This window comes from Anarrhichthys ocellatus, unplaced genomic scaffold (genome assembly GCF_004355925.1).
Source record: "Anarrhichthys ocellatus isolate YVR2014 unplaced genomic scaffold, GSC_Weel_1.0 scaffold7, whole genome shotgun sequence".
NCBI classification, from domain to species: domain Eukaryota; kingdom Metazoa; phylum Chordata; class Actinopteri; order Perciformes; family Anarhichadidae; genus Anarrhichthys; species Anarrhichthys ocellatus.
Window position 1 is genome coordinate 11110270 of NW_022280037.1, and position 25314 is coordinate 11135583.

At 42.9% G+C, this 25314-nt stretch overlaps 2 protein-coding genes across 4 annotated transcripts; both read right to left on the reverse strand.

Annotated features, from left to right (window-relative positions):
* Positions 1-5395: 5395 nt before the first annotated feature.
* On the reverse strand, positions 5396-11405 carry txlnbb (taxilin beta b). 2 transcript variants are annotated; one of them, XM_031847383.1, is made up of 10 exons: positions 10534-11405; positions 8677-8908; positions 8270-8361; positions 7994-8164; positions 7141-7335; positions 6792-6911; positions 6616-6690; positions 6438-6530; positions 6098-6193; positions 5396-5973 (listed from the first exon to the last, which is right to left on the reverse strand). In XM_031847383.1, the coding sequence occupies exons 2-10, from the start codon at positions 8897-8899 to the stop codon at positions 5458-5460; spliced, it is 1581 nt and encodes a 526-aa protein (XP_031703243.1). In that variant the 5' UTR covers positions 8900-8908; positions 10534-11405; the 3' UTR covers positions 5396-5457. The 2 variants fall into 2 exon arrangements, with proteins under 2 accessions (XP_031703243.1, XP_031703242.1); XM_031847382.1 differs by having other exon boundaries at positions 8677-8913.
* Positions 11406-11520: 115 nt separating this feature from the next.
* On the reverse strand, positions 11521-24157 carry hivep2b (HIVEP zinc finger 2b). Of its 2 annotated transcripts, XM_031847287.1 has the most exons (7): positions 23905-24157; positions 17529-21511; positions 16655-16812; positions 16325-16500; positions 15910-16008; positions 15036-15820; positions 11521-14177 (listed from the first exon to the last, which is right to left on the reverse strand). In XM_031847287.1, the coding sequence occupies exons 2-7, from the start codon at positions 21405-21407 to the stop codon at positions 13758-13760; spliced, it is 5517 nt and encodes a 1838-aa protein (XP_031703147.1). In that variant the 5' UTR covers positions 21408-21511; positions 23905-24157; the 3' UTR covers positions 11521-13757. The 2 variants fall into 2 exon arrangements, with proteins under 2 accessions (XP_031703147.1, XP_031703148.1); XM_031847288.1 differs by having other exon boundaries at positions 17529-24157.
* Positions 24158-25314: the final 1157 nt, after the last annotated feature.

The window sequence follows — 25314 nt, forward strand, 5'->3', positions numbered from 1 at the left end:
CCATGCTGACAGTGTCACCATGAGAGACCATGAGAGATTTCCATCCTCCTTTTTCGCAGCAACGCAGATATTTACGCTTGAGGTAATCCAACTTCTCATGCATACCAGTGATTTTCAACACAATTTATGGCTACATGTCTTCCCATTCAGTCAGTCCTATGAATGTAGGGCAGCTTTTGTTGGTTGCTGTGATGCTTTCTGGGTGAACATACAATGGAACAAAAGCCTGAACAAAACCAACCCTAGATATACAGTATACCATTTAAAGATCTTAACAATCAAGGCTATTGTTGTCTGGATGTTGGAATATGCAAAGACGCCTTTCAAGGCTACAGCCCATCCACATTATTCTTTTTATTTGCATTATGAAGTTGAAAGAACTCAGGGAGTGCTGTGTCAAAGTTACATAATCTTCCACATTTAGTTATAAAAGAAAAACATTTTATAAAAGAAAAACAGTCGAGAAAGCTTACAGAAGAAAGACAGTTTAGACATTTTAAAAACAGCATCTGAATCTGCATTAAATTGATTGATGTGGGATTCTGGAGGATGAATAATTTAAATTTAGCATGCTGCTGTAGCGCTACGTACTGCAGTGAACATCCTTGTGAAGTGTGCAGGGTTGCTCTGAGTTGATATGTGCATGTCATTTAAGTTTTGGAAACATGTGCACGGTGTGTTGTAGCAGTTGATGTCAGACAAGGTTCACCTAAAAAAATCTTTCTCAATACTTTTGGACTTTCCTGCTAATGATACTGGTCCTTGGGACCGGTTCAGGACATCCTACTTGTTAGTAGGATCGGTTCGTTGTCGGTTTTATTCTTTTCACAGGATTTGTATTATTAGAAAATATGTACAAAACAATAATACAGCAATGTTCCAGGTCATATAATGAAAGCCTCTGCATCCTTGGACTTGTCTTTCCCTCTGTCAGAAAACGAAAAACACATTAGAGATTAGGCATGAACCTGTCTAGTGCACCTGTCTAATCGTAAATCTATTTACAAGCATATTCTTGTCAGATTCAGAGATTTTCCCCTTTCCTTCCCCCCTCTTGACTCCTTCCTGTTGTGTCATAACACTTTTCTGCTTGATTTATTTACCTCTTTTCTGTCATACTCAAACATTTTTGAGAAATAAGGTGTTATATTTGTTGTCTTCTTGTTGTATTTGCACTAATAACCTGATTTTGAAATGATCTATTTACCTTCTTAGATTCTGCACATCCTCTATGGTCTCTGGCAGGGCGACTCCGTTCATCTCTGGCAACAATGTCACCAATCCGCTGTACAGCACCGACATCACACCTGAAACAAAGGTAAGGCACTTTTTGATCTGGAACTGAAAAGGATATCTCTCGGTAAGTTTGAATTTTCCCTATGTATCGTTTTAGAGAGCTAAGAGTGTTGGAAGAACATGGAGGCAGGTATAGGAAGACTGAAATTTACCGTAAAGTAAAAGAGGCAGATCCTGCCAGATACTGGCCAGTCTATAGAGCACAAATGGGGCCACAATTGCTCCGAAGTCGCTGGCTGATGAGCACACGGACACACCCAGATTTCTGTGAGAAATTGAAACTCAAATCAAATCACAATCAAGTTCAGAATTTCTTCTCCTTTTAGCAGGCAGATATTGTCTGCATCTTTCCAGACATCTGCCGCTCCATATTTTTCTTTGGCAGTCTGATGTGCACATTGTTCAACATCTTTTCACAGCCTGTGAAACACAAATAAATATCTTCCAACTCTCATTGGATTCGCACCTCAGAGATGTCGGATACATCTCTGTGTTTGCAAAGTTCAAGGTCTCAAATCCAATGGCAACAGCAAGCCTCCCAAAGATCGCAACCGACTTTTTCAACCAAGATAAATCTGTAGGGATGACAAAATCCAAGTATAAGAATGGTCACTTTACCAACCAATAACCTTTTTTTTATTTTACCTATGATTGATCAGAAATGATCACAATCCATTTACATTTCTTTCACCTGATGCCACCTGCACCTTCAGCTTTACCTACCCGTGGAGATGAAGGGGATTACGAGGCAGGCGATGCCCCCGGTTAAGTTGGCGATGGACATGAGGTAGCGTCGACTGACTCTGTCGACTAGCAGGTAGAAGATTATTAAATTATAAAATAGATATAACTTTGTGATTCTGTTTAGGCCAGCAGAGAAGGCCTTGCAGGCCCTGACGGCCCACCACTGGTTTACAGCTTGGTGTGTAGCAATTACATCACCTGTTTTTGCTCTCCTTTAATAAACCTGTGTGGTGCATGAAGGTGTTTTATCGTCACTGCGCAGATAAAAGGTCCTCCACTGAAGGTCTGTCTATGGGACTCTGACAGCAGTGAGAGAACAGCACCCTCCCATGTTCGTCCAAAACAAAGTCGCCTCCCACCTAAAACATACATCGGAAACAAAATCAACAAAGAACGATACATAAACCTTTAAAAACTTTCTGAGGAAATGTTGAAACTTAAATGTTAATTATTATTAATTTTTATTGTGAATGGGCATTTTATCAGAAAGATATATTATCTGAGCTCAAATGTTGTTTTAATCTTCACATTTACATAGTTTACACACATATTTGCACATGCACTACCTATTATTATTATTATTATTATTGTATTTTTATTGGTTCAATGAGAAGTTTCACTGCAGAATAGACTTTAGGCACATGCCGCCTCAAATGTCTTTTCATGTACTTGAAGCTGCGAGCATTATTTACCTGAAACATGTCATCTTGAATCGATGGAAGCCCTTTTGGAAACTCCATGTTGTCCACCACGTATTCAGCACAGAGCAGCATGTCACTGAAGTTCAATGCTTTCTTCATGGATGCTCTCAGGCCAAATGCAGCGTACATCTGCAGCGCCCAACAGAGTGTACCGTTATCAGGAAAAGTATAAACTGTGTATTTTGTATTATCGTCGCCTGGCGTTGACCTCTGACCTTCCTCTCAGGGTCCAACAGCATGTCGTACTGACAGCCAGTCTCCTGCAGCCAGTGTGAAGCTCCCTCCTGACAGCCAAAAGAAACCACCACCACTTCAATTGAGTGTGCATCCAGGGAACTCTGACAAATAATGACAAATATTCAAAGTCAGATTGCATTTAAAAACTGAGATGAAGGATGAAATGAGATTTAAATAGTCATATCTTTTGAACTTTCATTTTTCATTGAGAAAGAAAACAGAAAACAAATCAAATGGAAAACAGTAATAACATGATGTCAGCTACATGTAAAGCATGTGCACATCATCGTCAGCGTCGCTGTGGAAGCTTAGCGCCCACTCTTTGGTTCCCCCTCAGGTAAACACCGCTAGCTCTGTCAGCACGTTTTTGCTGTAGTTTGTACTGTTAGCACTCTTAGCACAGTCAGCTACGAGCCGCTGGCTCAGGCGTTGTCATGTTGAGAGTCGTTGAGAGGCAATCGAAATGCTCCCGATCTTGTATTATGTATCGTTCTAGTGGTACTGAATTTTGCAGCTGGCTATTGTAGTATCTCTCTGAACAGGTGAAGAACAAAAGTATTGTGGTAAACATGAACTGTTTACCTGATTCTTCTTTAGATCTTCAAGGTGGAGACGGCAGAGTAGACAGGAGAACTGACGGATTAACACCAGCAGGATCTTTTTTACCTTTCCCAAGATATTTCTCTAATATTACTGTTCTGCAAAACACATCGAAACACTAAAATACTTAAGTGCAAAATAGGCCACATAAACACAAAGTATATTTGTCAGATAAAGTCATTTTGAACTTGCAGTGTTTAGTTTCATTTCTATCAATGAATCAAACCTGCTCTCTTGTTCTGGCATCGATGAGAGATGTATCTGGGGAAATACATTTTGACTGATGGTCCAGTATTTTAGCACTCGGTTGTAATTCATCATCCAAACGCTCCATGAAGGCATCCCACTGCACCTGTGTTACATCGGCCTCAGTCAGTAAAAAGTAAATGAGAATATTTTTGAAAATGTTTATAATGTCAGTTACTCACTTCCAGCTGCTGAAAGTCCTGCAAAGTGTTCTGTAAAGCAGCACAGCTGGAGAAGTCGTAATACAAGTTTTTTACTATTGTTTCAGTTCATAGAGACTGAGTTTTTTTTGATGAATGAACGCACAGGGAGGTTTATTGTTGCACAATCAGGAATACTCTCAGCAGATTTTCACTACGTCAGGGTGAAGCTTACATTTGAAAAACTATAAATTGCAGAATACTTTCCTGTTGATCAACTCATTATTTCAGCTTTAGCTCTTACTGGTATTTCTTTCTCCAGATGTCTTCTGCATCCTTTTTCTTCTTAACAGACAAACTCTGAAATTAGAAAAAAAATAGAAGTAAACAACTCATATCTGCATGTCCAAAAATGCCAAACTGAATCTGTGCTGCTATGAAGCTCTGTTTACTTTGTATTTTAACAGAAATTATATTTATAGACTGCTCATACGGCTCATAACCTTCTGTACAAAGCTGCACCAGCTTCAATCAGACCCAGCAGAGACTGCTTTTTGCTCTATGCGGATTTTCTGCCTGATGAATACGTGGAGAGAGCCTGCATGAGATAAAGTAAGTGAAGTTAATGTCTGACAGTCTTTAGGTTCATTCTTTACGTCTGATGATTGACAGGCCTCCTGCTTACTCCCACTCATGGTACAACCATAAATCATGAGCCAACTGCAGAGCACGCTCTCTGCATGTACTTATGTGCACTTCTCCGTCGCCACGAAATGCTGCCTACCTTCTCTGCTCTCCTTCTCGGCGAGGTACAGCAGAGCGTTTCCTTTTTCAACGAAAGCTGTGAGAGCTTTCGTTGCAGCACGGTCTGCTCTTTCAGCCATTTACTGTCTTTGTTTGGTTTGTAATATTTCACAAGATATGCAGCTTCTTATCAGTGCACAGTGGTGAAATAAATTGTGAAAGTGCAGTGGTCTTTTTTGCATATGTTTTGGGTAAAATCCCTGAACCAGAATAACATAAAAGTGGAGCTGAGCTGCTGGAAGTCTGTTTCTATAGAGAAGAAGTTGCAAATGCAGATGCACAAATTTCAAAATGCTTCCGTGTTGTAATTGTTACCACAAAACATGGCCTTGTGTCTATTTTAAAATTGAACCGATTCTAAGCTCTGATGGGATGTCTCTTGCTGAAATTCACCTTGGGAGTCGTAGTTAACTTATTACATTGTGTCTTTAAGTGCACAGTCTTGCACCAGATATTTTCTTATACAGTTGTTAATCTTTTGTGTTGATGATCAATCATGACAATCTAAGCAGTGGAAGTGAGTCAAAACTTTTGATCTGTGAGTTAGAAAAGGAATAAAACAGTTGGACTTCTCTTAAATCTTGAGATATCGGGATCAAACACTGAAGACAAAGCCAGCATTGTCATTTTTCTTTTTATTGCTATGAATCTCACACGAGCCAGATTTCTTTACCGCGTTAGTTGCAGCATTAATCAACTGACTCCATTTCCAAATCTCTCTCTTCTTGGCATCCGTCCTCCTCGACCTCCTGGAGGTGTTCGCCGTTGATCGCCTCTATGTGGTTCTCTTCTGGCTCCTGGACGCCCTCAGACAGTCCTTGTGATTGGCTAACGACTGTTTCTGTGGGTATAACGTGAGAGATTGTAAAAGAGCCGGCAATCTCCTTCAGGCGGCTCTGCTCAGCCTTCAGTTCAGCCAGTTCCTTGGTCATTGGAGTTTTGGGTGTTGGTGTCCCGGCGGGGGCAGCAGAGGCAGGAGCTGCAGTTTTCTGGACGGGGTCTTCGTCTTTAGGGACTTTAGGGGTCTCCAGCTCCTCTGGGCCCTCCTTCTCTGTTGGTTCAGCACTGTTGTTGTGTGGTTGACTTCCAGCTGCCTGCGCCTTCTCATAGAGACTCTTCCTCTCCTCTTGCAAAGCCCTGCACAGATTCTCAAGCTTTTGGTTCTTGCTGGTGATGAGCTCAGACTCCTTTTCCTTGATTGTTTTCTGTAAAAGATTAAAATGCATGAAAAGTATTTGTAAAACTGGTGAGAACTTTGTCTTTTCTTGCAAAAAGATACCAACGACCAAAGAATTGTATTGGGCTATAAATGACTGAAATGTTTCTTACATCTGCCACCATGTCAACGAGACTCTTGTTGCAGCTATCAAAGCGACTCTTCCACGACTGGCACTCTTTATCCAGCTTTTTCATTTTCTTGGCCATCTACACCACAAAAAAAAAAAAAATCACGTTACACAGAGAACACAATCAAAGCCACTTCTAAAAATAGCTGCTACAATAGAGTGTAGGATCATACAGTTTGTCAGATTTAGTTTCAGCGTAAATCTCATGGGAATTTATTTTTCTCATTTCTGTTTTTCTCATGTTTTTATTCCCAGGTAAACTAAATAACATAACCAATACCATGACGCTGACTTCAAATGTTCTGTAAAACCATTCTTCTTACTTTGTCCATGTCCTGTTTGAAGTCGCTGTAGACACTGTTACTCTTTGATACCGTGCCCTGGAATTCATCAAACTTCTTGGAGTACATCTCGAGCTGAGGCGACATGGTGAGAAAAAACATTAATGCGTGTCTCTACAGAGGTCGGGAATTTTATCAATTTGGCTCCTGATGCCCTCACCTGGATCCTCATATCGCTTTCTTGCTCCTTCATGACCTTCAGTTTCATTTTATATGCTGCCGCCTGTTTTAGCAGCTGTGGAAAATTAAAATAAATCGATGAAAATGAGCAGGGAATCAAAAATGCAGATATATTCTTAGGAAATACTTGGAGCAAGCGACAAATCTGATACGTACAAGCTCTTTTTCCAGCTTGTGCTTGTCCTCTGTGTCCTTCAGTATCATGTTGGCCTGCGTGAGTTTGGTGTCCAGCAGCTTTTCTTTCAGGTCTCTGTGTTTGAAGACCTTTTCCAGGTTCTGAAAGACAATTTATTAGAGAAAGCTGTTTCATTTCTTGCTCAGGGAGGCTACATAAAACCAAAATGCTGTAACTAATAAATATAAGACCTGTGAAATGTGCAAATATTTCATATGTTTGCAACTGACACAGAGGCCAAGATGTGTGAGGTTTTAGATCGGTTCAGGTAGAATTGCATGAAGACCTGTTTTGAACCCATGTGTGCTCAGCATGTGTCAGGATCCATACCGCCTCTCGGTGGTCGTATTGTGAAATGAGCCCCTTCAGTTTCTCTGCCAGGCCGCTGTTCTCCTGGCACAGCTTGGTGTTGCGGCTGCTGTGTTCCTCGATTTGGACCTGAATGTCACTCAGCGTCCCCTGGAAATGGGTGGTGATCTCTTTCCGCTTCAGGTCGTCCTCCCTGCACCTCTGCAGGGTCTCTTCCTGCGTTGCAGAGACGGATGTTTAAGCTCAAAACAACCTGGTGTATGATACAATTAGCCCAGTGACAGAGAGCTAGGGGTCATTTTTTGTCCTCTGATTTTATGATTTTATACAATTCCCCATCTAAAAATGATAAATTACCACATCAAGATGGTAACCTCCTTTTAACCTCTTAAATATTACATTCAATTTCCCTTTAGTTACACATAGAGCAACGGAATTTTCAGTACGTTTGTTCTCAATTAAATTTGCATCATGCGTACAGCTTGGAGGGAACTGTCTGCTCCCTTTCATGCAGTGTAAATATATTGTAGATGTCATACAATATCTTTGTAAATTGGGAGGATCTCCAGTAGACGAAGACATTAAATTGTCTGGTTTGAACGCTCCTTGGCTTCACAACATGAGTTGTGGCAGTTTGAGAGGTCAAATCCTGATCTATGACACAATATTTGATATTTGGTGCCAGCTGATGTCACCTCCTGTAGAGCACAACATATGGTCACAACAGCCGGCACTGAAAATCATCCAACAACAAATGGCAATTTTAGTAGTTCAGGTTGGATACCGCGCTTTTAAGAAATTCGTTTTTTAGTTATTCTTAAATATTACTTCCACTACTGAGCACGAGGAGCAGAACCGACAGGAGCTGAAGTACCTTTAAGGTCTTGTTGTGCCTCTGCAGCTCTCGGCAGAGCCCCTCCAGTTTACTGCGAGCCAGCACTGCCCGGCTGTGCTCGCTCTGCAGCTGGTCCTTCTCCTTCATCACCTGGAGCAACTTCCTCTGCAGAACTTTAAGCTGCTTCTGGTCACTCCGGTGCTCCTCCAACTGTAGAAATACACAGACAAATCCACCACATGCCCACAAGGGTGAAGATGCACACCGCTTCTATGTTCTCTCTTTCTATTTCATTTTCAATATTCATCCACTCACCAGCTCAGCGTGCTTCTTGATGATGGCTTCCAGTTTCTGTTCTGGAGTGTTGAGTTTGTTCAAACTTTGCATCAGCAGCATGGCTTCTTTTCCTGAACAGCCACAGAGAATTGAAAATCACTAGTCAGTCACGAGTCAAGTTTGAGCTTAAATCATTTCGTCTACCCCTGTCTTGAGAAATTATTTTGGTATACATGATTAAGAGAAGTCTGTCGCCGATTATAAAAGGCATGTGGAAATACTATTTTACCTGCTCGTCTGTTGCAGATGGATGCACTTACAAGCATTGCAGCTCATCTTACAGACCTATCGCTTTCAGTGCAACTTGGACTTTTGCTGACGGAGCTGAATGAAACCCACCTCAGCTGAAATCGATAAAACATTTTGAGATATAAAAAAAGAAGCACCTAGGTTTTTGAGCATCTTCTTCTCCAGTTTCTGGTCCTTGCGGGAGTTTGGCTCTTTGACGGCTGTGACCTCCTCTGTGTCCTCTGGCTCAGCGGGAATCTCGTCAGCCTGGTAGGTGCTAATGATGTCCTCCAGCTGCTGGGCCAGGTCCTCTGTCAGGTCAATGTGCCGACCCTCGGCTGGCGACGCCTCGGGACCCGTGGGTGCAGGACAAGCCTCCATTATTCTGAGCTGTACTGAGAGGGAAACAGTTGGTTTCGCTCCATGAATTCTGACAAACCGGCGTCAATCTTTATAATGCGTCCTAGTTACTCTTTGAAGGCTAGTCTTGAATAATACTAAACTCAATGAACTTCTGTTTAACTGAAAGACAGATTTGCACTTTTCATCAATCAAAAGCTTTCGGCCTTTTTCACAGCAGACATTTCGACGTCTCATAGCAGGAAGTGTGTTACTAATAACATTAACGTTGGCTGTGTTCTCCTAAAGTGTCCCAGTAAGTGACAGCTTGCACAATACCAGGACCCTGAAATGGAGTCATTTATTTATTATATACCCAAGCACCTTTTCCTACTGTAACCGTGAAGAATATTAGATATTAGCCTTTTGCTGCAGCGATAAGTCGATTAATCGAAATACAGAAAATTAACCAGCAATTTTGATTTCCACTTTAATCATTTTTCAAGCACAAAAGCAAAATATTTGCTGGCTCCAGCTTCTCAAATGTGAAGATTTACAGGTATTTCTGTGATATATGCCAGTTAACTGAATATCTTTGGCTTTTTGACTGTTGGCCGCACAAAGCAAGGAATTTGAACACATCATGTCGGACTGTGGAATTGTATAATAGGAATTTTTCTCATTATTTTCTGACACTACTGGACAAAACGATTAGTCGTATAAGTTATCAGCAGATTATTCATATTTTTTAATAATGAAATGCCTAATATAATATTTTTTTAATCGCCATGTTCCTCAGCAGATACCACCATGGTGCCTTTCAGCAAGGCACATTAAACCAGCTGTATATTATGTGCTGAAGGAGCTCAGTGATGAATATTAGATGCCATTTTGTAAACAACTGTCGCTGTTAAAGACAGCACCTAATGCTTTCTTTCTCCTAAGACAGGCAAGTTTAAGAAAAGGTTTTCTTTTTTTGACTAAGAACTGATTCAACCCCAGTCAATTAAAGCGATAGCGAAGCTTATTATTGTACCGCAGCGATCGTGCCTGTCTTACAGGCTCACAGCCAGAGCCTGTTTACGTGCATAAAATTAGTGCAGCCTTCACACTGCCTTCACAAGCAGAGCGCATGGCACCTGTTCCAGACCCCACAGGCTATTTTAGGAACTTCTTAATATGGGCAAGTTATTTATTTATTTCCAATCCACTCTTATTGATGTCAATGTCAGTGGTTGTGCGTACAAAAGCTGCATTTCCAACTGTGAAAATGATCTGTATTACATAAGTGACCTCGTATGTCTTCAATATTTTGAAGGAGACAACTTTAAAAATTGAACTTGAAATAAATGACAATAGGAAAAGATAGAGATATCTTCCCTGTCCGAAGAAACATAAATAGTGGTGGTAAACAATCAGAGAATCTAAACAAATATTAAGTATTGTTGCCATTCTGCTAACAAATGACTCGGGCAAATCTCAATTGAGTCCCTCTCCTTCTCATTTTCACAAAGCTTCAGAAAGCCATCAAATTCAAACAAACAGTTATTAGTACCTTTTAAGAGTAAGAGGAGGTTTGAAAACCACGTCAAGCACAGAATTTAAGTTGTTTTTTTAATGCAATTCAAGTGTAAATGTCCCTGAAGAAGCAGGGTAGCGAGCAAACAGGGTCTTACCAGGACCAAGGGCCAGAGTGGGAAAAGGAAGAGTGTCGAGGGGCTCGGGACAAGCTGCTACCACAGATACAACAGCTGTGATAAGACCACCTCAAAATAAACCAGAGGAGCAGAGCTCACTCTGAGCAGAGAGAGGGAGAACAGAGACACTGCATGTCTCTGTCCAGGACACCCATAGTCCTCTGATTGTAATGCAAGCAGGAAGTGAAACACAGTCGCCGTGTGTATGAATACAATCAAAATACTTCATCATTGAAAGTTTTTTTTTTCCCTGATCTTCAGCAGCCATTTTGTGCGATGCCTCTGCTGCTTTAAGCCGTCGCAGCACTAACTTTATTTTAAGCTGCAATGCTGTTAACAGCCATATAATTATTCTAACAAATGGGCCTGACAGGCATAGTCACTGAGCAGGATAGAAAAAAAAAAAGAAAAGAAAAAAAGATCTGTCTATGTGATTGGCCAGAATTAGAACATACCTCCTCCCAAACCCAGAGAAGAGCTGGCATAATGCACCACGAGGATCACAGTCATTTCCTCACTTCATACATGGTTCACACATGCAGTCGAGTGCAGTGCACACTGAATGTGCCGTCAGCATTTTTTGCTGAATTGGCCGCAACCTAAAAGTGGTTGAATATTATCCACAAGGTGAGAACTATTTTTGGAAGCATTCATTTATTTCTCTTGTTCCATGTTGTGACTGCAGTAATCACTTTTCACCAGAGGATGTCACTGGTAGGAGTCTCCAATTTTTCACTCTGAAGAGATTTTTTTTTTGTGTGTGTGTGTGTGTGTGTGTGTGTGTGTGTGTCCACACTCTGCCTGAAGGTAAAATGTGAATGATTTCATCCGATTCCCTGCGTGCTCTAATTTAAACAATCGTGAGTTATGCAGGAGGAAAGGCATGGAAGCCATTTTGAATAATAAAGCAAAAGAGAAAAAAAGGGTGAAATAAGCGGCAACACACATCCTTGGGTTAGAAGTATATTCTTTTCAAACAACTTTGAATTTAATCTGAAAAAAGTAGAGCACCAAACAATAAAGTCCCCATAGCATAAAAGAGGCACTCCGTCCTGACTAACCAGTTTCGATGCAAATAGCTAAACAACGGGTTGGCTACTGAGGTTTTTGTCCTCAAAAGATCTTAGCTGAGAGGTAAAGTGATTTGTCCTCTGTGTGTTTTACAGGGAATTTCATAGACATGAGAGGCACAAAGCAGTTCAGTTAAATATAAGTACACAATAAAAACAAAACACAAACACAATCTGAATACATACTGTGTGCCAAAGCAAATGGAAGGCTTCGCTTTCCCTTCACATTTCATGAGCATTCTGCACCGTCACGACAAATAAAAATGACATGAAATCAAAGCTACGTACATCTTCAGAAAAGGGAAACACAAGATTAAAGCAGTGCACCTTTTAAAATTCTTTTATGTAAACATGAGTGAACAAAGTGTTTTTCTGATTTTTGAAATTCATTCTCAAACTGGTAACATAACCACTTGAAGATGTGAATACACTTTATTTATTTATTTTTTTAAAAGATGAGACACACGGAGTTAGCGATCAACACTGTGCTATTTTCGCCCTCGTTAAACCTCCGTTATGTCAACTGCAGACTTGTTACCTCGTAAAGAGATATAAACAATCCACATTAAAAAGTTCTCAGAATTCAACACTGCAAAAATAGTTTAAATCATAAAAATACACATATATGTACAGAGGAGAAGTAATGCATTTGGTGAATGATTACTTACATTTTGAGCCGAAGCACAGTAATAGTCAACCAACTGACGCTGTTAACATCATTACTTTAGTATTACTTACAGTAAAGTGATATTGATTCATCCAGTTACACTTGAAATGCAAGAAAACATACTATTGATCGATCATCATAGCCCCTTGAATTAGTGTGCAACATGTTTCACAAAATGAGAAATGTGAAAAAACGACTGGAATGTTTCAAAAACCACAAGAGAACATAACATGTTTTACTCCCTTATTTTCACTGACCACGTCAGTTAAACATCAAAGATGAAAGGATGAAAGTGCATCGTCAAAACTCATAAAATGCTTATGGTCATCTGTATAAGAGAGAGAGAGAGAATAAACGCTGTTTAATCAAAGCAAATACATGAGATCAAAAGCAATGCCAGCGTGGCTCACTGCATAACTGCATCACTGCTGCATAAGTACAGATATACCATATAAATAGTAGTCAAATATTTACCAGTATCAATAAGTGCTCACGTTCTAATATATAAATACATCTTACAGTATTCATAATTACATATTAACTTCCTCTATTTTTGTGCAATAGCAAATCCCATGCATTTTTACCAAGATAAAAACCACAACATTTAGAAAAATGCAACATAAGAAACATTTTTTTTAAGATTGTTTCACATAAATCAAGCTGCATCCGTCTGTCGGCATAACTGACGGAACAAGAAAGAAAAAGCTTTTCTTTGAGCGAACTCTTTGACAGCGCTGACACTTCTGAATAAAGCCTACCTCGGCATATTTCCTCATTCCGCAACAACCTTCTCGTAACAAAATGCTGAAAAGCAAAATAAAGGCACAGACCCTTGCCGCTTGATTAGAAGCACCAAACTGCACAAGAAGCGTCTACTTAAAATTTGGTCAGACTGTTTCATAATACACATACTTTTCCCCTTATAAATAGTCTTTATTTACTGCACTACTGCGTCACACCTTGATATGATAACATTAAACAACAGTCTATTTTCAAAGTACACATACAGTAAAATACACTGTTTGTATGCATCTAAGAAGGAGTATATGTTAAGGACATTTGTACAGAATCCATAAATATAATTTATGTGCAATAGTACGCAAACTACTATGTCAAACAAAGGCATATTAGCATAATATCTTTCCATATTGCACCTGCACCCAATAATGATTCTCCACCTCGCAAGACATCCTGCTGCTCGTCCAATCATTTCAAAGAGTCTCTGAAGAGAAGTGCACATCAGACAGAGTGGGTTTCTTCTTCACTGTGAAGGTTTGCTCTCCACTCAGATCTAAAAGGAGCTGTCTGAAATGTGTGCAAGACCCGAGGAAGTGTTATTACATTGCCTCTAATTGGATAAAGATGAGGTTAGTGCCTAAAGGGCTGAGGACGACAAGGTTGCAGGTGTTGCATGGGGAGGGGTTGTCTGTTCCCGGGTCAAATCAAGGAGACAGAAAAAGGGGGTTTCAGTGAGGGTCCTCTGTGGTGATCTTCAACGAGGCGATGGCTTTCAAGCAGGTCTGGACGTTCTCCTCCTGTCCGCTGTCCCTGATGCCAGGGTCGAGGCTTTTCTCCTGAGAGGCCTGATGGGTGGACAGCTGGCTCTGGCCTCTGGTGTCCTCTCCTCCAGACTCAGGCCCGTGGACAGATCCCTCCCTGCTGCTGCAACGCTGGCCCTCGCTGCTCTGGGGGCTCGGCGCCGAGGAAAGGGTGACATCAGTGCTGGAGGAAGGCGGGGAGTGTAACATCTGGAACCCTCCGACAGGAACGACGGGGAGCAAACTGTGGGACTGCTGCTGGGAGTGAAGAGGGAGGTGGCTGAGGATGTTCTGGTGATGAGAACTGGCAGCACCGGGCAGACTGGAAGCCAAGCTGCTCCTTTGATCCTGAAACGACACATTGGCAGCGTTAGGAGCCGTTTCAACATTGCCAGGTTCATTTCTCATGTGAAAATATATTACAGTTAGCAAAACTGTAGAAATGTGAGAAAAATGTGAATAAACTTCGCTTTGAGAACACACAGCTCACCACGACTGCACAATCCATTAAACCATAAGGCTTGTGGTATTCTATATTTCTGTTATTGTCAACAAATCCAAAGAAAAGACCAAAACCAACAATGTGTTGGTGTCTCACTTCACAACTGGTAAATGTACTTGTACAACGCTTTTCTAGTCTTCCGACCACTCAAAGGGCTTTTAACACTACATGTTCATTCACCCATTCACACCCATTCATACACTGGTGTCAGGAGCTACCATCTGCCCGACCGGACTGTTCATCATTTATGAACATCGACATGGACTAGCTGAGCCGGGGGTCGAACGAATCCTTTGATTGAAGGACGATCCGCTCCACCGCTGAGGCACAGTCGCCCCAATTGATCAATTCCACTTGAAGAAAGAGTCATGCATATACACTCTCATTTTAAAAAAGGGCTAAATAACTTCCTAAAACAGGTGGGCACTGTAGTAATTAGCAAACGTGACTCAAACAAAGCTAACAATTGTATTTATTGGAGACTATTTTCACAATTTTTAACAATCATAGGATGTCATTTTTCAGTATGTTTGGCAGTTCATAAGAACATTGTAAAGTTTACTAAACAGATCTATCTAAGTATTCAGAAATCCTTTAAATATTGTGAATCTGTACCAAAACATTATCACCTTTGCCAATGGCCGAACCATCAAATCTAAAACCCAATTTGGCAGAGGTGTAGTTGAACAATTCATGATGCGTACCATTTCCATTTCAAAGGCTCCGTGTTGAGCCATCTCCATCTTTGCCTGGTGTCGGGTTTTATCACCACTCCCTCTGTGTTGGTGCGAGCCTCTCCGTGGCGAAACCGCCCTCAGCACGACTCTCTGCCGGCCTCTGACTGAGGACTCTCGCTTTCCAGCCAGCTCTGTTCCAGGAGACACCGGTCGCTCAATGGAGACCGGAGAGAGGTGCTGAATGGGTGTGAAGCCGGGCGAGCCAGGTCGCAGCGGGGAGGTGTCCCATCTGGGAGAGGAGCGACCTCGCGGAGAGAGTTCTCGCCTCGGGGACGGGTAACGCAGACGTGAAGGGGAGGGCTCCCTGATGGGAGACTCCCAACCAGGAGAGAGCAGACAGGAAGAGTAGGGGTCAAATAGGAAACCGGCCTGGTCTGGAGACAGCATAGTCAGAGAGTCTTCATCCACAGACTTCTCCCTCTGGTCGGTTGCAAGGACGGGTCGATGATCCGAGCCGGTCCGCCGGTCAGAGGACTGTTGGCGGACATCGGCGCCGGGCAGAGAGGTGAGAGAATAGACGTGGAGAGCGGCGGTGGCTGTGACTGCCAGAGAAGTAACTCCACACGGCTGAGGACTCGTGCTTCTTGAACGCAACTTTGGAGTGGAGTCGCCCTCGTATTCGTCGTCCTCGTCATCGTCTTCGTCAATTTCGTCGATGTCTTCGTCCATGCCGTCAGAGTCCTCAACGTCTGAGAACTGGTGTTTGGCTGTGATTACCGCCTCTGTCTTGGACTCTTGTTGGCTGTCGTCCACTTTAAAAAGAAAAACGCATCAGTTTAGTCTGATTTATTCTGCCTTTGTTTATGAATCTGCAAAGATATTTGATATGCTGGTATCTTACCATGTTCCTGTATCTCCGTGTCGTCCATCGTCACTGACACTCCCAGTTCAAGACATTTCTTCATGTGTGCCTTTGACTTCATATGTTTCGTCAGGTTTCCTGTGAAAGACGAAACAAGTCATAATTTACCATTTCTAACTGAAAAACAGCCACAATTTTATTACAAATAGCCCAGATTTTATTTTATGTTTTTACTAGTGAGCATGGCAGCCAAGTCCAGCTCAGAAAATTCTCCCAGAAATAATAAAAGAGAAAAGGAGGAGACAACATTCACTCTAAATAGCAGTAAAAACTACAGAGAATTCACTGCTGCAAATGTTTTTTTTCAAAATCTGTTATGCACACATTTTTCTTCTTTTGTATCATCTATAAAATCTGTATTTTTGTATTCTATGTAAGCTTAAAGAATACTCACCTTTAGTTTTAAAAGCAAAGTTGCAGACCCTGCAGATGTAGGGTCTCACATCTGTGTGGGTCCTGATGTGTTTTTTCAGCATGCTCGGCTTCTTACAGCGAATACCACACTCCTCACAAATGTATTTACCCCGGCCTCGACCTCTGACATACACGTAGTCTTCATTGGACTTGTACCTGAAAGACAGAAACGGTATTCTAATGAACAAATACATAAAACAGGCCTCAATAGGTAAAAACAGCATAGACAGACACTAGCATCCTAATATAGCTGCTGTATTTGCTGTCAGCAGAACTGACAAGTGTTATGATAACTAATATCTTGACTGACCCTCCCTCGAAGATCTTAATGCGTGTTGGCACTGTTTGGGGTGTGGAAGCCTCCCTCTCTTTCCACTCCTCCTTGGCAGTTTTCACTCTGCAGCTGATGTCTTTCACCTTCTTCCCGTAGGTGATGTCCACCTCTTTGGGCTCCGGTTTCCTCTGCAGCTGAATCAGATGAACAAACATTTTGTTAACATCTATTTTAAGTCGAAGCCGCATCGACAACGTAACGTGATGCTTCCAATATTGTGTGTCACACATGGTGTTACACAGCATGTTTTGGAAACATAAATGATGTTGCTGCTACTGGTGCCTGGGGAAAAACGGTACGCATAACTCAAATTGAGTGGATTTTCATGTTTCTATTCTCTGAAAGCTACGCTAGGCATGACTTCTTTTATGTCATTATTTATCAATCTTATCAGGCTAAATCCAATGCAACAGGGAAAAAACATCCCTTTGCCAAGACACGATATGTACTTGAATATAATTTTGGTTTCTGGTATTTTCACTGCGGAGACATATTTTTTTTATTCAAACGGTAAATGTAGAACAAGTAATGAATCAAAGCTTGTAACATCGTAACTAGCAGCGGGCAAATGATTTTCAGAAACCTGCCAATAGTGAGTGAACCTTCTGCCAAACAATTTAATGTGAGCCAAATTCTGTGTAATAAGGTCCTTCAAACTTTCTACATTTCAAACATTTATCTCTTACTGGCACGACAGGCTACCAAAGTGGAAAACTGCTCAGTGCAGCTTGACTATAGTGATACTTGCAAGACCAATTGAATATGTCATCAATGGGGCTTTGCTCTTAAGGGCATGTTTCAGACAGTGGTGTGCTTTAGAAACGTTGCAGAGATGGGACTATTTTCTCACCTGTTCCATGGTCTGCCTCCACAGGATGAGGGAAGACACCAGTTTCCCCGCGCCAGGCTGACACATGGCTGCCACGGTGTATATAACCTTGTCTCCCCTCTGTTTGGACCGCAGCAGAGCCAGAGCAGTGCTGGTACTCAGCTCAAGAGGGTTCGGGTTGTGGGAACTCACACACCAGGTGGTGTACACGGAGGAGAAAGGGGCGTTGCTGTGAGAGCAGCTCGGCTTGGTGTAGTTAAGATAACACCAGCTCACTCCTGTCGTCGTGCGAAGACTTGGAAACTGAGATAGAAGTCTTGAATTCTCTGTGTCTGAGATCAGGCCGTCTTGACTGGTGACCAGCTGCGCCACCATGTCCATCTGCGCTCGTTTCTCCATGCCAACTTCTTTCACTTCGCTGACTGATATCATGGAGTAGGGAGGTGAGCTGGTTTCCGTGGAGCTACTTTCCATGGCTGACTCAACGCCGTGTTCAGAGTCCTCTGTCACTTTCTGTTGAAGTGTGATACATTTACTCATACGTGAGTCATCCTGAGCATGAGGTGTGGATGCGCCCTGCATCTCTGACCTGTGCCCCTTCTCTTCGCTCAAATTACAATTTCCCAACTCCACAGCACTCAGCTCCTCTACTATCTGCCCAAACATTCTTTCCTCTTTCACACGTTTTTGCTGCTTGACCTCCATGAAAAGGTCCAGGCTGCTGGCAGGGGACAGCATCCGTTTGTTGGTGCCACCACTGGAGGCGTTAGTGGTTGAGATAGTTCTGGAGGTCAGGGAGAGCGGGATGCCTGTCTTGAGCTTAGCTGAAGACAAATCAAGGGCTTCTACACTGAGGGTGTGCATCGAAGGTGGTCTGGTATAAGCTAATATGTTATGAGAATCAAGATTTCCAGACAAACGGGAAATCTGATTCTGAGAGGAGGACGTAGTGGAGCTAACACTGTCATACTGATTGTCAAAAATCTGTGATACTGAAGTGTATGTGATACTGCCGTAGGATGGCACATGAGTCTGTAATCGTACGGGAACTAAAAGGCTCGGATGTGACAGCTGGGGGAATGTATTCCCCGTGGAGAATATTGGCAAAGTCTGCGGCAGAACAGCAACTGCTGTGAATGGAGGGGAGGTGCTGCTGAGGTGCTGCGGAAACACTTGTGATGGGACTTGTGTTACCTCAGTGTCCATATTCAATGACTCCTGCCGCACCAAGTTTCCCCTCCTTCTCTCCCTCGACGCCGAGAGGCTGATGTCCACCGGTCTAACTTTGGATGTTGGAGAAAGGCTGCCATAATCAAATGATACGCTGCGTACCTCTGGGAACTCCCTGCGCAAGTTACACGGCGCCTGCTCCGAGCAGGAGCGTCTCATTTCATGTTGTTGACGCTGGCTGAGCACAGAGAGGGAGTGCCCACTCCCTGGTACTGCTAAGAGCTCTAGCGGTTTGCCAAATTCATCCTGCCTGGCTGGAGAGACTGACTTCAAACTCTCCTCCCTGTCAAAGGAGAAGGCGGAGCAATAAGATAAGTTGCTGTCTTGGCTCGGGCTGCGGGAGAGACTAGTGCAGGCAGACTCGAAACTAGATTCGCCAGAGGAATGCTCGATATCAGCTAAGCGTAGCCTTTTCTTCTTTGGAGGGAGCTTTTCTGGAGGGAACTGTGCTAAAGTTTCACTCCTTTGAGGCCACTGAAACTCCTCCACGTGCTTCTCTGGCTCCTTCACCTGCACCTCAGGAGCTTTTTCTGGACTGTCAGGCTCTACTGTCACCCTGATTTCTGGGACTTGTATGTTGGGCTGTCGCACAAGTTTGGGTCCCAGTTGAAATGATTGCCTTAGCCTGCCATCACTCCTTTCCAACTCATATGATTCACTTGCCTCCATAGCTTGAAACAAAGAAATACTATCCTGTCTCTGCCCATGGTACTTGTATGATTCTGACTGTTCAGAGTGGGTCCTGTTTATTGAGTTTGTGTGCTGGATAACAGAAATTACATTCCCTAAAGTTTTCCTACCGGACATTTCAGGGCTCACTGATATGTCCATGTCACACCTGTCCATCTGCGTTAGCATACTTGAAGAATGTCCTTGTCCTAATGCCATAAGGCCCACAGCAGCTTGTTTTGAATCATAGTCCTTACTTGAGTCAAACATTTCTTCACATTGTTCGTGAAGGCACTCATATTGACCTGGCAAATCTTCCTCCTCCCTCTTCTCTTTCCGACGCTTCCGCGTTGCCAGTTCCATTGCGTGTCTCTGATGGCTCATATTAGATGCCATGGAGGGGTAATTTTCCATCTCCAATCCTGAGGGTGAAATGCCACTCTCGCTCATCTTTCCGTGGCTGTCTGCGTCTGCGTGGCCGTCATGTGCGGAGTGTTCGAAAGCAGCTTGCCGCCTGAGCCTCCTCATGCCCCCGGTGCTTGTTCTTTCATCAAAAGAGTGGCTGCCTCTGAGGGCTTGAGGCATAGTCAGACACACTGCCGAGGATGTTGGCATTGAGTTGCTTCTTATCAGAGTCCCTACATCAGAGCCAGCGTCTAACTGCGGTTCTTTTACCTCCTCTCTCGAGAATGATTTTGTGTTTATTTTGATTGGCTCAACGGTGTCTTTTTCTTGGGTGAAAACACGGGAAACGCCTTTCTCCGAGCGTCTCCCTGTGTATTCACTTGAGTCGGTGCTACAAGCCACAAAAGCTGCCGTCTGTTTAGGGCTTGGCCTGTAACACTTCCCAAACATGATTTCTTGATAGGACTTTGCGTTAGTGTTGGGGGGACCGGTCTGGTGCTCGGTACTCTCGGAGCGCGAGAAGTAGCCGGAGTCCGTGCTGCCCTTGCTAGACTGACTCGGGAGGGACAGATTGTGGTCCGAGTCGCTGCTTCTTTTTTCAGACAGCCGAAGTGCAAGCCTCTGTTTGATCGTGCAAGATTGAATTGCACGGCTAGCCTCGGTACCAGCTGGAGGTGCATTGATTTCTTGGGGCTGGGATGAACCATCCTGAGCTGAGATCGACGTGGCTCCCTTCTTCTGAGCAATGAGATTTAGTACTTTTACAGCAGTGTTATCTGATCCGTCCACTGGAGAGTCCAGCAGCAGCAGCGGGTCGTTAAGAGTGTCCTCATCCGTGTCCGTGCTTTGCTCAGCATCAGAGAATAACTCTCCTTCCCCTTCAAAAGACCCCTGGTCTGTGTTGGCATTGTAAGAACCCAGTTCTGAGAGTGGCACTGTTCCAGCTTTGACCGCGTGAGCGTGGGACTTTCTGTGTTTGTATAAATTACTCTTCGTTTTGAAGGAGAATCCACACGGGACACACGGATAGGGCCGCTCCCCGGTGTGTGAGCGAATATGTTTCTTAAGCACGCTGGGTTTGGCACATGCCCTTCCGCAGTAATCACAAACATACTTCCCAGGCTTTTGTGGTTTCTGCTCCACCTTAGACGCAGCTTCTGACAGCTGATCCATCCCTGAATGGGAACACTGTTGTTGGACTTCAGGTGAACTGGTGGACTTCCTGTGAGACACAGGTCCAGGGGACTCTGCAGAAACTAAGTGACCTACAGCTTTCTGTCTGCCAATGGGAAATGGTTTCGTGGGCTGTACTGGATACGAAGACACCTCATGGTCTTGATGGCTTGCGGACTGAGTTTGGGAGTGCTGATCTTCTAATTGTGGTAATTTCCCTGAGTCAGACATTTCTTTGAAACCACATGTGTCTCGGCTCTGACCTTCTTGCAGTTGTTGGTGCCACCCTTTGCCTTCCAATTCGACTGATGGACTCCTCCTAGTCTGTGCTGCCTCTGAGGTGCATTTTTTCTGTGCAACAACATTTCTGTCCTGACCCTCAGTGGAGCTTTTCACCCCTGCAGTAGTTTCAAGTGACTCCATAAATCCAATGTCTCTTTCTTTGGGATCGATTTACAAGGACACTACCTGTTATGTAACCGTAGTGATATTAGCATACACGTGAACTGATTGCCGGGAAGGGTCACCTGGAAGAAATCAGACAGAAACTACAATTAGACAAATATGGATGTATGACAAACAATCACCTAAACTAGGACCACATGCAGATGCACAAGAGGGTAATCTAGTTATAAAAATGCTCCTCCTATAAATCCTCTCCTTGAGAGGGAGAGCGAAGCTGTTTCCCAAAAGTCCTTCAAATAAAATTCATAACGAGCTCCTTCACAGCAGGAATGGAAAAAACATTATTTTCTCTTTAACAGCCTCTAAAAAGCCAAAGGTACCTCATGTCAACCGTGACAGATGCCCATGTGAAAGTGTCGGTATTTAAGGCAAATGCTTTTACTGTAAGTGTGCCATGAATGGTTGTATACGCTTATTTTGTGTGTGTGTGTGTTTGTGTGTGAGAGAGAGAGAGAGCTGAATAGGAATCAAATCCTTCATCACAGCAGCATCTCCTTTCAACGAAAATCAACGTATTTTCCTTCAATGTGAATTGTCACCTTTATTAATATATTTTGCAAAACAACAGGTAAATATCTACAATATATCACCCATATACTTTATCATATATCACAGATTTTTACTTTTCAATTTCACTTGTTCAGTTTTTGTCAACATGGTAGGCTGTTGCAAATGCCAAAAAAGTGAAAATGATCTACACAAGGGAAAATTATAAAACTCTGCAGAAGATGGGGGAATGTCAGAAAAAAAAGTATGACGGTGTGTGTGTGTGTGTGTGTGTGTGTGTGTGTCGATGCATGCCAGCACACACAAGTGACAGACAGTTACTGTAGATCATGGTCAATGAGTCCAGCTGTGGCCCTTTTCGATGTGATATCTACATAAAATACAATGCTTAAGTCTTTATTCCAATGCCAGAATCACAGTATAACACCTTCAGGGCTCTTGTCTCTGGTGGGATTCACACCCTTTAACCTGTCTGTCTCTCTAGTGTCATCATAGTTTACACACAGAGCTGCACGGGATGACGTGCCGTCCTGCTCATAAACACGCCGGACTCCAAGAAGAAACCTCATCCTCCCCCGCGGTTAAAGTGAATTGCTTTTGCCGCTATACTTTCGCTTCATGCCATGGGGATGCGTCTCTGAGGGCACGTCATTTCCATCTTCTCAGTATCAAATGCTGTGTCCTCCCCTAACGAGGTTATGTAAGATTATCTGGTTCAAACCCTCTGAGTTCCCCTTAATTAGGACATCCTCCGACTCTCACTCTCTTTCTCTCACTCCCTCTCTTTCTTTGTTAGCGCACCACACTCTCCTCAGGCATTAACCAGAGGATATGAATCCAAGGTGACTCAAGAGATGCTTGAAAACAGCTGTAATCTGTAATAATCTCCCCTTTGTTGTTTTTTGTTGTTGTGCAAAAGCCCAGTGCCTAAGCTCTGCTTTCGGACAGATTTAAGGGCTTCTTCCAGAGCAGGATAGAGGAAAGATAATGAAGGATGGCGAGCGCATGCCTCAGATTGGAACGATCCATGTTTTAACAGGGAGGTTTACGGAGGTGAACTAAGTGGGGTGCCTGGGGGTAAATAAATTCAGAGGCCCGGTAGGGAGCTCCCCTTCAAGGTCGGTCTGACCTCATTGCTTAGTTTTCCATCCTCGGTGTGAGCTCCGAGTGGAGGAAAGGGGAATATGGGTGCAGAGTGACAGCAAGATAAGACCCTCAGAAACAATGCATACCTTTAGACTAAGCGCGATAGAGAGCGAACAGAGCCGACATATTCAGAGTCTCATTGACAAATCTCTCAACAGATTCATACTTTTCTTATTTGGATATAAATGCTGTACCAGCAGACAATTCACTGCAAATTACTCTCGCTCCCAGCAACAAGCACTAACATATACGGAAATATATGACACAGCAGCATTGACGTGCAACAACAGCAGGCAGGTGGGAGGCAGTAGGTGTGTTTCGGGATGACTGTGGGCTGACTGTGGTACAGTATGCCCGCATGGATGGAGAAATGACTTCATGGTGAGATTTATTTGAACAGCAGACATTCGTAGGGCACATCCCTTACTGCTCTCCACACACGAGAGAGGGCAATGAGAAAACAAATGCTGGTTAAGGAGAGCACCACTATGCCGCTGCATTACATCATATAGAGGCTAAGTTGGCCATTAAAGGGAACAGGCGTGATAGGTATGATATTTATGGATTTGTTGTCATGCTGACAACAAATCCATAAATATCATACAGAGATGACTTCAGAGACGCTGGATGGTAAAACCCTCTGTGGTGCTCTGACAGCAACGTAGCACATAGCATGCAGAATCAATCAGCAGCTCTCACTGTGATCAGAATGACATAAAGCACACGGTCTGATGGGGGGGGAAAAATCCTCGGTTCATATGGCAGCTGACATTCAGATATCAAATATAATCCTCATACAAACCTGACATTTGAATAGTCCCCTGTCCCATATCGACAGTCACATGTGACATTCCTCATGCTGCATAGTCCGTTTCTCCATTCTCCTCATGTCGGGGTAACAATACTGAAATAAATTAGCAAGGTAAAGTCCCATCAGTCATGAAGCTGCTGGCTGACTGGGTGTACATTAGAAGATCTATTGATGCGAGCTAGTCACCAGAGAAAATACCCAACCGTGACGTGCGGACCCAGGCACAAAAATAGCAAAGGGGCCCTGGGAGGGATTACACAACAGCCCACGTTTAAGGACGCTTTTCCTCTCTCTCTCACTCTGTTTCAAAGCACAGCGGGAGCTGCCTCACTCTACACACAAAGTGGGGAGTCAGATATTATGCTAAACATCCCCTTTCTTAGATAGCAGGAGTCCATTCATTCCCGGATTCAGTCGTTTATTTTAGCCCGATATTGTGTGATCTGGATGAAGACACAGGTTCATTCAGGTACACACAATAATCTGATCTAAATCAGTTGGACAGAGTATGTGAATATATGCAGAGCAGAAGAGCAAAAGTGACAAGCGCTTTGAAAGACACTAATCACATGGTGCAGCCACTCTGAATGTACATTTCCTACAGCGTGATCCTATTCATGTTGTATACAGAGAGGAACTCAATGAAAAGACAGCGTGTGGCTGGCTGTAAGGATGCTGCAAAAATTAGACATGTTCTCCGAATCCTGAGACACCCACAGTCTGTTCAGAGCCAGTTCTCTCCCATCACGACAGGATTCGCTTTGTGAATGGAGAGAGTCGTGATGAGGGTGTCATTAACACGGCAAGAAAAAAGAAAAGCTAGGACAATACTGCAGATTATGTGCAGCTGCAGACCTCATCCTGTGAATTAGATGCACGAGTTCAGTGTGACATGGTGCCATTACAGCCTCTACATTAACTTCTGCTCAGTAAATACTTCCTCTTTATGTGACTTTACCCAAAATTCAATGCAAATGTAAAGATACTACTTTTTATAAGCGCAAAGCTCAAAAAACTATTGTTATTTTTTCTGTATTGTCATATTTTATTTGCAAGTGAACACACTCCACAATTAAATGCATATTATTGACGAGACTAATTACATCATTAACATTTCAATGAGGTTGTTTATTTTGTTTTCTTTTATAGTTTCTTACATCTACATATGTGATTTCTTTTATTACAGTAACAAGTCTCTAATACTTCCGGCTCAACAAGTTATTTCACAAATTTCATGTGGACAGCAGTCAAAGGAAAAATGAGCCAGACAGGCAACTCAAATATTTGGAATCATTAAAATACCGAGTTTTGGTACAATTTACAAGGTATTTTTACTTTCTTTGAGTTTTTACATTTTGTGGTACTTTGTACGTGTACTCCACTACATTTCAGAGAGAGGAA

Excerpts from the sequence above, each read along its gene's own strand:
- txlnbb (XM_031847383.1), bottom strand. The coding sequence starts at position 8,899 with ATGGAGGCTTGTCCTGCACCCACGGGTCCCGAGGCGTCGCCAGCCGAG. Across the intron at positions 7,336-7,993 it reads GGCACAACAAGACCTTAAAG|GAAGAGACCCTGCAGAGGTG; the intron begins GTACTTCAGCTC and ends TCTGCAACGCAG. Across the intron at positions 5,974-6,097 it reads TCGTTGACATGGTGGCAGAT|AAAACAATCAAGGAAAAGGA; the intron begins GTAAGAAACATT and ends AATCTTTTACAG.
- hivep2b (XM_031847287.1), bottom strand. The coding sequence starts at position 21,407 with ATGGAGTCACTTGAAACTACTGCAGGGGTGAAAAGCTCCACTGAGGGT. Across the intron at positions 15,821-15,909 it reads CACGGAGATACAGGAACATG|TGGACGACAGCCAACAAGAG; the intron begins GTAAGATACCAG and ends TTCTTTTTAAAG. Across the intron at positions 14,178-15,035 it reads GAGCCTTTGAAATGGAAATG|GATCAAAGGAGCAGCTTGGC; the intron begins GTACGCATCATG and ends GTGTCGTTTCAG.